This window comes from Oryctolagus cuniculus, chromosome X (genome assembly GCF_051225735.1).
Source record: "Oryctolagus cuniculus isolate XC-2025 breed Fujian yellow rabbit chromosome X, ASM5122573v1, whole genome shotgun sequence".
In the NCBI taxonomy this organism is placed as follows: domain Eukaryota; kingdom Metazoa; phylum Chordata; class Mammalia; order Lagomorpha; family Leporidae; genus Oryctolagus; species Oryctolagus cuniculus.
Window position 1 is genome coordinate 2547042 of NC_142888.1, and position 12690 is coordinate 2559731.

A 12690-nucleotide genomic window follows, 5' to 3' on the forward strand; every position below is an offset into this window, starting at 1 on the left:
GTGCTTCAGCCCCACGGGGCTTTCAGGCCCTCTGATGCACCACACTCTCCCTTCCTGCCTTCCCTCCTGCTTCATCTACATCTGTCTCTCCTTGTCCTCCGGAGCGGGTGGGTCCTCTCCACAAAGACTGCCCCCCACCCCTCCCCTACGGCAGCCTGCATCCCTTCATCACAGCACCTGTCTGTGCCCTTGCTAGCAATCCAGCACAAGCGGTCACTATCTCATCTGTGCCCATCTCCTGTCTCTCTGCGCCACTCGCCCATAAGACCCACAAGGCCACAAGCCCTACACACAGCATTTGGGGTTTAAGTTAGTGATCAAGAAAGGCCAGAAAGGTCCGGAAATTCAATATAAGCCCTAGGTGACAGTGTACTAAGTCTCAGGATCACCTTGCTCTGCATAAAATTATTCTTCACACTCACTTTAATTCAGCTAGCAAAACATTAAAGTTCAAGGTTCCTGGGCATGGAATAAGTAGAAATAAGTGATTTTTCTGTAAGACAGACAAAAACTGAAACTATAAGAAGCAAAAACGTGGGGCCACTGCAGTGGCACGGTAGGTTAAGTTTCCACCTGCGGCACCAGCATCCCATATGGGTGCCAGTTCAAGACCTGGCTGCTCCACTTCCATCCAGCTCTCTGCTATGGCCTGGGAAAGCAGTAGAAGATGGCCCAGGTCCTGTGTGGGAGACCTGGAAGAAGCTCCTACATCCTGGCTTCGCATCGGCCCAGCTCTGGCCATTATGGCCATTTGAGGAGTGAACCAGCAGATGGAAGTCCTTTCTCTCTCTCACCCTCTCTTTAACTCTGCCTCTCAAATAAATCTTAAGTCTTTAAAAGAAAAAAAAAAAAAAAAGCAAAAACGTATCACATGCAGTGGGGAATTTGGAGAGGGTGGGGGTAAATGCTCTCAGTAACTACAATGCGCCAGAATCTAATGGGAAAAAAATCTTTTTTTAAGGGAGAAAACAAGCTGCATTTAAACTAAGCGAGTGGGAGTCAATGGCGAATTCAGAAAGGAGGCCAACTTTAAACATTGTCCGCTTCTGCCCTCACATGGCAAAAAGTGGTACTGCAGTCTCTCGGTCCACTTAAATCCTTTCCCATACCTCTGGGTCACCATTACCATTGTGTTCACAAACTTTGAGTTGCCCACCTTCCCATTTCCAGCATTGTCAATGGTTTTGCTTTCCATGGCTTCAGTTATCCATGGTCAATCACAGTCCAAAATTATGAAATGAAAAATTCCATAAATAATTCATAAGTTTTCAATAACTTTTATTATGCTATATTATACTTATTCCATTTTTTGTTAATCTTTTTAATTTTTTAAAGATCTTATTTGTTTACTTGAAAGTATGCAGGGCTCAGTACTACCACAGTTTTCAGACCTCCTGGAATTCTTTGAAAACATCACCCTCTCTCACCTCAGATATGGAGGGACATTCAATTAAAAGTTGAAGCAGCAGCAAACCTATGAGACATGAAAAGTTGGCTTTTGGGGCCAGCACCATAGAATAGCAGGCTAAGCTGCCACCTGTGACTCCAGCATCCCCTATGAGCACCGGTTCGTGTCCCAGCTGCTCCACTTGTGATCCAGCTCCCTGCTAATGCACCTAGGAAACCAGCCGCAGCAGACCTGCTGCAGCCTGGCCCAGCACAGGCTGTTTGCAGCCATCTGGGGAATGAACCAGTGATGGAAGGTCTCCCCCACTCACTTTCTCTGCCTTTCAAATAAATAAATCTTTTTTTAAAAAGTTGGTTTTGCCATTAATGAAGACTCTTCTTTCTTAGGAAAAAAAATTTTAAGCCAGGTATAAATTATTTCAAGTCTGCTTAAATGACCTGTACTAAAATGAATAATGCCTGTGAGCGCCACAGGGGACATGTCCACAGCTCCTACATGCTTAAACCTACAAATCTGATTTGGCAGTCCTGCTAAAGCTTAAAGGATGCACAGACACAACTGCTGAAGCCAACTTCCGGAGAGCCTGAGAGGACGACCGACCTAGCATCCAACAAGCCAACGGAACACCCCTCCCCACACCCCGAACAGCTGTCATCAGGGCGAGCACACAGCACGCTCACTAGTGGTAGTTTAGCCAAACAAGTCAATTCAAGAGCACAATAATTAACAAATAAGAAGACAGGAAGAGGGAACCCAAAGGCCCATGTACTAAAGGCGTGGTTCCCCAAGTCTTCCGTCAATGGCTAACGGATTGACGTCAACAGTCAATGGATTAGCGCTGGAATAGTACTCCAATTCTGGTGTCTGAAGGTGGGGAAGTGGAAGTGAGTACAGTGAGGTAGGTGACTGGGTGGCACCATGGCGGCTTCCTAAGGCGAGACCACAGGGTCGCAGTGGTGCTGCTCCCTGTCCCTCTGCTTCCCACCCCCATCCCGCCATCCACCTCGCTCATCAGATGGCCAGGCCAGATGGAAGCAAGCCTCCTTCCTTCCTAAGAGCCCGTGCTAGGTATTACGTTCTAGTAACGAAAAGCAGACTAACACCGACAGTCAGCTGCACTGGCACCAGAATGAAGCCTGCAACTTCTGTTCAAAACAGTAGCTAGAAAAGCTGGGAACATAAAAAAGTGCTAAGAAATCTCATCTCAAGCTCAAATTGGGCTTATATTTAATTTTAATGAAGTCAAAGGGCAGCCCTAGTACATTCAAAAATATATTTCCTCCTTTTTGTGGTTATTAAAAATGTAAATTTTTTCAGACAGTAGAATCAGAGAATAAAAGGCAAAAACATTCATATACATGACCATTTGGAACTTTCCCTGTGATTAAGCTTAATATTTTTACCAAGAGGCTATTTTTTTACCTTCAACAACTAAAAGAAAGGGGGAGGCCGGCGCCACGGCTCACTAGGCTAATCCTCCGCCTTGCGGCGCCGGCACACCGGGTTCTAGTCCCGGTCGGGGCGCCGGATTCTGTTCCGGTTGCCCCTCTTCCAGGCCAGCTCTCTGCTGTGGCCAGGGAGTGCAGTGGAGGATGGCCCAAGTACTTGGGCCCTGCACCCCATGGGAGACCAGGAAAAGCACCTGGCTCCTGGCTCCTGCCATCGGATCAGCGCGGTGCGCCGGCCGCAGCGCGCAGGCCGCGGCGGCCATTGGAGGGTGAACCAACGGCAAAGGAAGACCTTTCTCTCTCTCTCTCTCTCTCACTGTCCACTCTGCCTGTCAAAAAATAAATAAATAAATAAATAAATAAATAAATAAAACATACCATTCTACATTTAAAAAAATTTTTTTAAAAAAGTCTTCTCAAAATGTTAGAAACATTTTGAGGTTTAGAAAATGAGTCATTACTTTTGGGCCAGAAACCAATTCCTCTTCCAGGAAAATGGACATATTTTGGAAGCCTTAACTTCTGTTGCTCAAACGGAAAGGACTGAGTGAGAAAAACAGTCAAAGTACTAGACCAGCACAAACCAGTAAAAATATAACGTGAGGGGCCGGTGCCGTTGTGTAGGTTAATCCTCTGCCTGCAGCGCCAAAATCCCACAGGGCGCCGGTTCTAGTCCCGGCTGCTCCACTTCCAATCCAGCTCTCTGCTATGGACTGGGAAAACAGAAGATGGCCCAAGTGCTTGGGCCCCTGCACCTGAGTGGGAGACCGGGAGGAAGCTACTGGCTCCTGGCATCAGATCAGCACAGCTCCAGCCATTGTGGCTATTAGGGGAGTGAACCAATGGAAGGAAGACCTTGCTCTCTGTCTCTTCCTTTCACTGTCTGTAACTCTACCTCTCAAATAAATAAAATCTTTTTTTTAAAAAAAGAGATTACCTGGAAAAAAAAATAATAATCCATTCCCCCACTTCAATGGGGCCAGCGGCTACTATACTGGACAAGACAGCACCAAACAACAAAAAACCAGATAAACCAAAGGGAAGATAGCTGGTCCTACCCTCAGCAGAGTTTGAAATAAGCCACTCTTGAGCTGAACTTTAAGACACTGAAACTGCTAAATGGTATCTTCAAGTTGGCGTTAACAATATTTTTAAAAATCAAATCAAGATAATGGGGGGGGGGGGGTGGATGTTTAGTCTAGTGGTTAAAACGTCTTTTCCTTGCATCAGAGTATCTGGATTCAGTACCTGGTTTCAACTCCTCTGGTTCCAGTTTCTCGCTAATGCAATGTCTGGGAGGCAGCAGTGATGGCTCAAGTAATTGGGTTTCTGCCACTCACCTGGTCCCTGGCTTTAACCTAAGCTCAGCCCTGGCTGTTATAGGCACTTAGGGAGTAAACCCAGTGGTTATGAGTATGTGCTCTCCGCCTCGCTAACAATTTTTTTCAAAGATATGTTTATTTGAAAAGCAGAATTACAGAGACTGGGAGAGGTCTTCTGTCCACTGGTTCATTCTCCAAAAATGGCCTTAACAGCCAGTGCTGGGCCGGGACAGGCCAAAGCCAGGAGAGAAGAACTCCATCCAGGTCTCCTATGTGGGTGGCAGGGGCCCAAGCTTGAGCCATCTTCCCCTGCATTCCCAAGTGCATTAGCAGGGAGCTGGATTGGAAGTAGAGCAGCCATGACTTGAACCGGCAGCTATATGGGATACCAGCATCACAGGCAGGAGCTTAACCCATTGCACCGCAACATCAGCCCCAAAACAAACAATTTTTTTGGTAAATTTTAAATCAAAAGTAATGTACACTCTTTTTGTTAAAAGTCAAATTGTACAGAAAGGTTAAATTTTGCAATAAGAAAGCAAGAGCCCTTGCCTCGTCTTCCCTCTTCCATATGCCAAGTCCCCAGACACCCACTTGGCATTCTGTCTGCCATTTCTTTTGGTAGTTATATTTCTGAGTACCATCCAACTCTGTGTCCTCTTGACTTCATCATTTTAGACACCCTGTCAAGAATACAAGTTGGTTTCCCACTGTGCCAGATGAAGATACAGCTGTCTATGCCCCATCCCCAAGCCCCAACTGTAATCACGAGTTCTGCTATAGGTTACTTTCCTAACCTTGAGATGCTTTTGATTTCTATGCTGCCAACCACTGCTAGGCTCTGTCGCCATCTTGGTGTAAAATTAGGCTCCTGTGCTCCTGCCTCCAGCACTGCTCCGTGCCCTCCTCCTCAGCGATCTTATCTGTAAAGCCGATGCCATTTCTACCTGGTTCCCTACTTTTAAAGCCTTCTTTTGCTGCATGCTGGAGATTGGTTCTAAAACCTGAAAATCCATCAGGAGAGTGACTGTGTGAGTTTCCTCCAGCGCAGAGTCAAGCTGAACACCAAGTCCACACCTGTTCTCAAACGGCTGCTATCCTTCCTGGTGCTCAGACCTGCCTTTCTTCTTTGTTTAACAGTCTTTATCACTGGCTCAATTTGTTTGCAAACTATTCACTAAATTAGATGTCAAATATTTTTTAAAGGAAGTCAGCCTAGTTATACAAGTGTTTTGTTTGTAAAACTTTATCAAGCTCTCCATCTGCAACGGTGCACTGTCCTGTTTGTTATGCTCTAATTACAAAAATTATAAAAACAGCATTTCCTAAATTATGAAGGAAGAAACAGCAAGGGGGAGAAAATTTTGTGTAGCACGTCACATTATACGTTGTTGTTCATATTAACCATACTATTAAAATAATACAAAACACAGTTAATATGATAGTATAGTACATTTATATTGTTAGCGCTACTGTTAAGAGTAGGCAGACAGCTAGATATGAGTGAAGTCCAGATGTCCTGGAAAGTCCCTAGGACTTTTCATGTCATAACAGCTCAAAAACTACTGGGTTAGCAAGTGTCCCAGAAAAGGCAGCCACAGGGGCCAACGGTGTGGTACAGCAGATTAAGCTGCTGCCTGGGTCACGCGCATCCCATTCTGGAGTGCCGATTCGAGTCCTGGCTATTCTGCTTCTGATCCAGGTGCCTGCTAACGTGTCTGGAAGGCAGCAGATGATTGTCCAAGTACTCTGCTTCCCGTCACCCATGTGGGAGACTCGGATGGAATTCCTGGCTCCTGGCTTTGGCCTAGCCCACCCCAGGCTGCTGCAAGCATTTGGGAGTGAACCAGCAGATGGAAACACACTCACTCTCACTCTCACTCTCTCTCTCTCTGGCTCTCTCTCTCTCTCTCTGGCTCTCTCTCTCTCTCTCTCTCTCTCTCTGGCTCTTGGCTTTGGCCTAGCTCACCCCTGGCTGTTGCAAGTATTTGGGAGTTGAACCAGCAGATGGAAGATTTCTCTCTCTCTCTCTAATAAATAATTAAAAATAGAAAACATAGTCAAAATTGCCAGCCTATCATCACCTTAATTAAGCCAAGCTCATTGTGGTATCAATAGCATTGTGGTTGTGGTTATGACCTACCCCCAAAATCTCTCAGAACTAAAAAGACATTATTGGGAAAGAAAACAGGTGGCACCCTGCCTTATTCCTAAACCTCTCCTCCCTATCTCATGGACATTCCCACCCCATCATCACAGAATAAAGATGAAAGAGAACCTTCCTCAGACCCTGTGGGCCAATGCTCTCTCGCCCTTAGTGTGTGCACTCTCCCTCTCTGGAGACTGTCCTTGCACTTACAAGAAACTCCGCTTGTTTGCTCCATTCAGCCTTGACACACCCTACAATTCTTTCCTGTGGTGGCATCAAGGACCTGGCCTCACTTCCTGCTGACACTACTAGAAACAAAATGGATTTTCTACACAACATGATCTCTATCTGCTAACATTGATAATGATAATAGTAAAAGCTAGCATACATGTATTGAGCACTTCCTAAATGCCAGACATTGCCAAGTACTTTACATTATCGCATTTAACCCTCACAACAACCCTGCCATTTTCATTTTGTTCTTATTACAATATTACATTATTAACATATTGCTATAAATGAGTACATTGAAGCTGTGAGAAGTAATTCACCAAAAGGTATACAGGCATCTTTATACTAACTAATAATATTTGAGCACTTACCATGAGTCTAAACCTTTCTATGCACTAAGTATAGTAATTCTTTAGTCCTTAAAACAGTAAGTTAGGGGCCAGCACCGTGGTGCAGCGGGTTGGGCCACTGGCTGCGACAACAGCATTGGAATCCCAGCTGCTCTGCTTCTGATCCAGCTCCCTGCTAATGCGCCTGAGAAAGCAGTGGAGGATGGCCCAAGTGCTTGGTCCTCTGCACCCATGTGTGAGACCTGGATGAAGTTCCTAGCTTCTGGCTTCAGCCTGACCCAGCCCCAGCCCCAGCCATTGTAGCCATTTGGGGAGTGAATCAGCATATGGAAAATTTCTCTCTCAATCTCACTCTAAGTCTACCTCTCAGATAAATAAATATTTAAAAACAAAGTTAAATACGATTATCCCCATTTAGCAGATGCGTAAACTGAGGCACAGAGAAGCTAAGTGAACTTGCCCAAGGTCTCCTAGCTGATACTTCATACTTCTACCATCTGGCATCCCTTTCTCTACTTCCAAAACACTTGCAAACACTTCTCAAACAGCATGCCTTAGAATGCATTCTGTGTTGAGAGGCTTGGCAGGGGCTGGGACAGGACCATCTGTAAGTTCCCCAAGGGCAGAGGCTGTGCCCATGGCAGGTCCTTGCAGAGGAGGCCCTTCTGGAACCCTACCTCCTAGTCCAGTGTCCAGCACCCAGGAGGCTACGTGTATGTGTCTGTTGAATGAATGAAGAACAGATGCTTAAAGACCCAGCAGGACATAAGTTTATAAAGAAAAGTTCCATGCTTGCCTCAATAACACATATCTGGGGCTCTTCCTTATGACCGTCCACGGGCACCTTGGCTTGATTCATAACCCATTCCTGGACAGCATCCGTAATGTGCGGAACAACTGCAGAGAGAAGTCATCATTAGCACAAAAGTGTGCTTCATGTTTCCGAGAAAAGAATGGACTTTGTGCCTCCCTGAAAGGCACCGGGCAAATTAGACAAACCACAGTCCTCACGCTACCATCTTCCCTCACTGCGGTGGAGATGAACTAATGTGACGTAGGTTTAGTCATTTAAATGTTTGGCCATAGCTCTTGATACCAACCAGTCACAGAACAAGACACAGAAAGCAGAAGTGCCCTGTTTGTTGAAATGATAAAACATCTCTAACATTAACTGAAAACCATGCCGGTAGGGCAGCCTGGATGCTGGACTGCACCACGCAGAGGCAGGCAGCATGACCCTCCAGGGGAGCCCACCCAACCCGCATCTGGACACAGCACCAGCCACTAGGGAGGGCCACTGGAGGGCACAGACGAGGCCTCTGTGCTACACAGGGGCCCAGCAGGGGGTGGGCAGGCTCTTGGCTGCTAACATCGGCAGAAGAGACCAGAGTGGCACATCTGCCAAGGCACGTGAGACCCAGGAGTCCCTCGGGTGGTGGAGCATGACCAGGCTCGCAGCCACTGAGCTCAGTTGGAGACAGAAGAGTGACATGCCCATGGGCCCCTAGGGATTCACCACAGCCCCCTAATTTGATGTGTCATGTAGAACACATGACAGCTGAGATAAAAGAGCTGCTCTGGGGGGGAAGCCGCCGCCTGTGATCGGTGAATTTGGAACTGCCCACTGTGCATGCATGCACACAGTGCGGTCTCCATGGGAGCAGCTCAGGGGACCAAGGTCAGGACCCAGGTCTGGTGCCTTGCTCTCCCCTCATCACCAGAATAGGGCAGGTTTGAGGCTGCAACTCTCCCTCAAGTAGGTCCTCCCAAGATCTACACTCAGGGGCAAATAATTCGAAAGCACAGCTGTAGCTGTGAACTAAGCGCACAGCCCAGGCCCAGTTTTAGCTGTAACAGAACTTGTCTTTTGGATCACCAGCTGTCTGACTGCTATGTCTCCTTCTCAGCTGGTTCCAACTTGCAAGTGATTTAAAGGGGGTGGGGAAGCATCACCTTTACCCACCACATAAGATCATGTAGATACAACACTTCAGAGCTGTGGGGAGCCAGGGAAGGCTCTGCTCTTCTATGACAAAATGAATCATTGGAGCCAGCCAGTGCTATGGTGTAATGGGTTAAGCCACTGCCGGTGACATGGGCACCCCATATGGGCGTCAGTTTGACACCCAGGTGCTCCACTTCCAATCCAGCTGTCTGCTAATGGTCATGGGGATGCAGAAGAAGATGGCCCAAGCTCCTGGGCCTCTGCATCCATGTGGGAGACCCAGAGGAAGCTCCTGGCTTCAGTATGGCCTAGCCCTGGCCATTGTGGCCATTTGGAGAGTGAACCAGTGGATGGATGGAAGATATCCTTTTCTCTCTGTAACTCTTATAAATAATAATAAAAAATCTGTTAAAAAAAAAAAAAAGAATCATCCCACCCAGGAAGGGGTGACTAAAAAACTCAGGAGTCCACAGACTCCAGTACAGTCTCCTGTCCATCCCCAGAGCTGGCTGTCTCCAAGAAGAGTTATCATCCTCGCATAGGTTTGGAGGAAAAGCGAAAAAAAGACTGTTAAAAGACAGACCGAGGGACCAGCGTTGTAACATAGCAGGTAAAGCTGCCAATGCTGTATCTCATATGAGCAATAGTTCTAGTCCTGGCTTCTCCACTTCCAATCCAGCTCCTGCTAATGTATCTGGGAAAGCAGCAGATGATGGACCAAGTGCTTGGGCCCCTGCACCCACATGAGAGACTCAGAGGAGGCTCCAGGCTTCTGGCTTCAGCCTGTCCCAACTCTGGCCATTGCAGCCATTTGGAGAGTGAACCAGCAGATGGAATATCTCCGTCTCTCCCTCTCTCTAACTCTGCCTTTCAAATAAATAAATCTTAAAAAAAAGACCAAAAAAGCAAAAAAAAATCTGTATCCCAATTAAGTGAAGATTATGAAAAAAATGATTCTCTGAATTTTCTAAACCAAAAGTTAAGGGCAGGGAGGCAGTGAGGGAGAGGAGCTAAAGAAAACCCTGACATTAATAAAACAGGAAAAAAGACTGCTGAAAAGATAATCAGGAATATGGAGGGCACACCCGAGATTTTTGAGGAAAAGAACACAGAGCTTTTCAAAGGATTAAAACTTGTAGCCTGCAGAGACGGAGACATTTTCACTTCGATTTTGGAGCCACAGCTAGCGCCCAGCACACGGGGCTCTGTAATGTCTGTCGGGCATAATACCTTGCACTGTTTTCCCCAGGTAGTCACCACGCCTCTCTTTATTGATCACATGCTGATAGATCTTCCCCGTGGTGATGTTGTTGTCTTTATACAGGTTAATATCCAAGAATCTTTCATAATTCCCAAGGTCTAAATCAACTTCCCCACCATCGTTCAAGACAAACACTTCACCTAAGATAAAAAGACAATGTAAAAATTAAAAATTGGCTTCCAGTGAATTAGTTTTCATAGATAGATGTCTATTTATTTATTAGCAAATGACTTTCTTTTTTAAGATTTATTTATTTGAAGGGCAGAGTTACAGAGAAGCAGAAGCAGAGAGAGGGAAGTCTTCCATCTACTGATTCGCTCCCCTCCTAATGGCTGCAATGGCCAGAGCTGGGCTGATCTAAAGTCAGGAGCCAGAAACTTCTACTGGGTTTCCCATGCAGGTGCAGGGGCCCAGGCTATAGCAGAAAGTTGGATCGGAAGTCGAGCAGCCAGGACTTGAGCCAGCGCCCATATGGGATGCTGACACCACAGGCGGAAGCTTAGCCCACTGCGCCACTGCGCCAGCCCCAAACATATTTTTATTAAAGAGCTCGTAAGAGGTATTAATAAGCCAGTTTCCATCACTGTCTCCTTATTTTTATGGGGGAAATGTAATGGCTCGATTATATCCATAAAAATGTATCAGAAGAGGCTGGCACTGTGGCATAGCAGGCCAAGCCTCCGTCTGGGGCACTGGCATCCCTATGGGTGCTGGTTCAGGTCTCAGCTGCTCCTCTTCAGATTGACCTCTCTGCTACGGCCTGAGAAGGCGGTCAAAGATGGCTTAAGTGCTTGGGCCCCTGCAGCCACGCAGGAGACTCAGAGGAAGCTCCCGGCTCCTGGCTTCAGATTGGCTCAGCTCTGACCGTGTGGCCATTTGGGGAGTGAACCAGTGGATGGAAGACCTGTCTTTCTGTCTCTCCCTCTCTCTCTCTCCCTCTGTCTGTAATTCTGCCTCTCAAATAAATAAAATCATTAAAAATGCACCAGAAAAATGCTAATATCCTATTATGATATTTTTAAAATCCAAATGAAAGTCTGTCTTCAAGACTTACCTTTTCAAGTGGGTGTTTGGCACAGAGGTGAAGACACTGCTTGGAATGCCCTTATTCCTTATCACAGTACCTGAGTTCAAGTCCCAGTTGTGCTCCCAATTCCAGCTTCCTGCTAATGCACACCCTGGGAGGCAGCAGGCGACAGCTCAAGTGGTTTGGTCCTTGTCTGCCACATGGGTGACCCTCTTTGAGTTCCTGGCTCCTGGTCCTACCCTCATCCAGCCCTGACTATTGCGGGCACTTAGAGAGTGAACCGGTGGGTGAGAGTGCTCTCTGCCTCTCAAATAAATTTTAAAAAAATTTAGTGATAAACAGGAATAAACAAGGAGAATAATAGAACAGAACAGAGCATAAAAATAGACCAAGGGGATGGCCCTGTGGCACAGCAGGTAAAGCCGCTGCCTGAGATGCTAGCATCCCATATGGGCACCAGTTTGTGTTCCGGCTGCTCCACTTCTGATCCAGCTCCCTGCTAATTAATGGCCTGGGAAAAGCAGCAGTAGATGACCCAGATGTTTGGGGCCCTGCCCCATGTGGGAGACCCAGATGAAATTCCTAGCTCCTGGCTTCAGCCTGGCCCAGTAGAGGCCATTGGGACCATCTAGGGAGTGAACCAACAGATGGAAGATCTCTCTGTCTCTCTCTCTCTCTCTGTAACTCTGCCTTTAAAAAAATTACTTATTTTGAAAGAGTTAGAGAGACAGAGAAACAGAGAGAGAGATTTTCCATCTGCTGGTTCATTCCCCAAATGGCCTCAATAGCTGGAGCTGGGCCGATCCAAAGCCAGTACCAGGAGCTTCTTCTGGGTCGCCCATGTGGGTATAGGGGCCCAAGCACTTGGGCTGTCCTCTGCTGCTTTCCCAGGTTCAATAGCAGGGAGCTGAATCAGAAGTGGAACTCTAACTGGCATCAATATAGGATGCTGGTGCTGCAGATGGTGGCTTCACCTGCTCTGTAACAGGGCCGGCCCCAAAATAAATCTTAAAAAAAAAAAAAAAAAAAACAGACCTAGCTGCATACTAGGGCACTTCAAAAACTTCAAGGAAAATGAAATTAAAAGATGTTTATTTTTGTGCAAAACAATGTTTAAATCCATAGCTTTTTCATAATATTAATTTTCCAAGAACTTTTTGAAGACCCCCATATATATAATAAAGGGTGATTTTTCATGTCAGTGGAGAAAGGATCAAAGCTTTTTTTAAAAAAAAAAAAAAAACCACTGTGGCGCAACGGGTTAACACCCTGGTCTGAAGCACCAAAATCCCATATGGGCGCCGGTTCGAGTCCCAGCTTCATGGGTGCTCCTCTTCCCATCCAGCTTTCTGCTATGGCCTGGGAAGGCAGTGGAGGATGGCCCAAGTGCTTGGGCCCCTGCACCCACGTGGGAGACCCTGAAGAAGCTCCTGGCTCCTGGCTTAGGATCGGTGCAGCTCTGGCCACTGCGGCCAATTGGGGAGTGAACCATCGGATGGAAGACCTCTCTCTCTCTCTAACTCTGACTTTCAAATAAAAATAAGTAAAT

At 46.6% G+C, this 12690-nt stretch overlaps 1 protein-coding gene across 15 annotated transcripts in view; it reads right to left on the reverse strand.

Moving 5' to 3' along the window:
• CTPS2 (CTP synthase 2) overlaps nucleotides 1-12690 on the reverse strand; it is a 196239-nt gene that overhangs the window by 101267 nt on the left and 82282 nt on the right. For all 15 annotated transcript variants that reach the window (XR_016228542.1, XR_519479.5, XR_016228543.1 and 12 more), the window contains exons 3-4: nucleotides 10084-10254; nucleotides 7705-7805 (exon numbers count right to left, since the gene is read on the reverse strand). Coding sequence is in view for 10 of the 15 variants with exons in the window: in XM_089324950.1 (XP_089181076.1) it covers nucleotides 7705-7805; nucleotides 10084-10254 (272 nt within the window). In the remaining 5 variants the exon portion in view is untranslated. The remainder of the gene's footprint in view (nucleotides 1-7704; nucleotides 7806-10083; nucleotides 10255-12690) is intronic.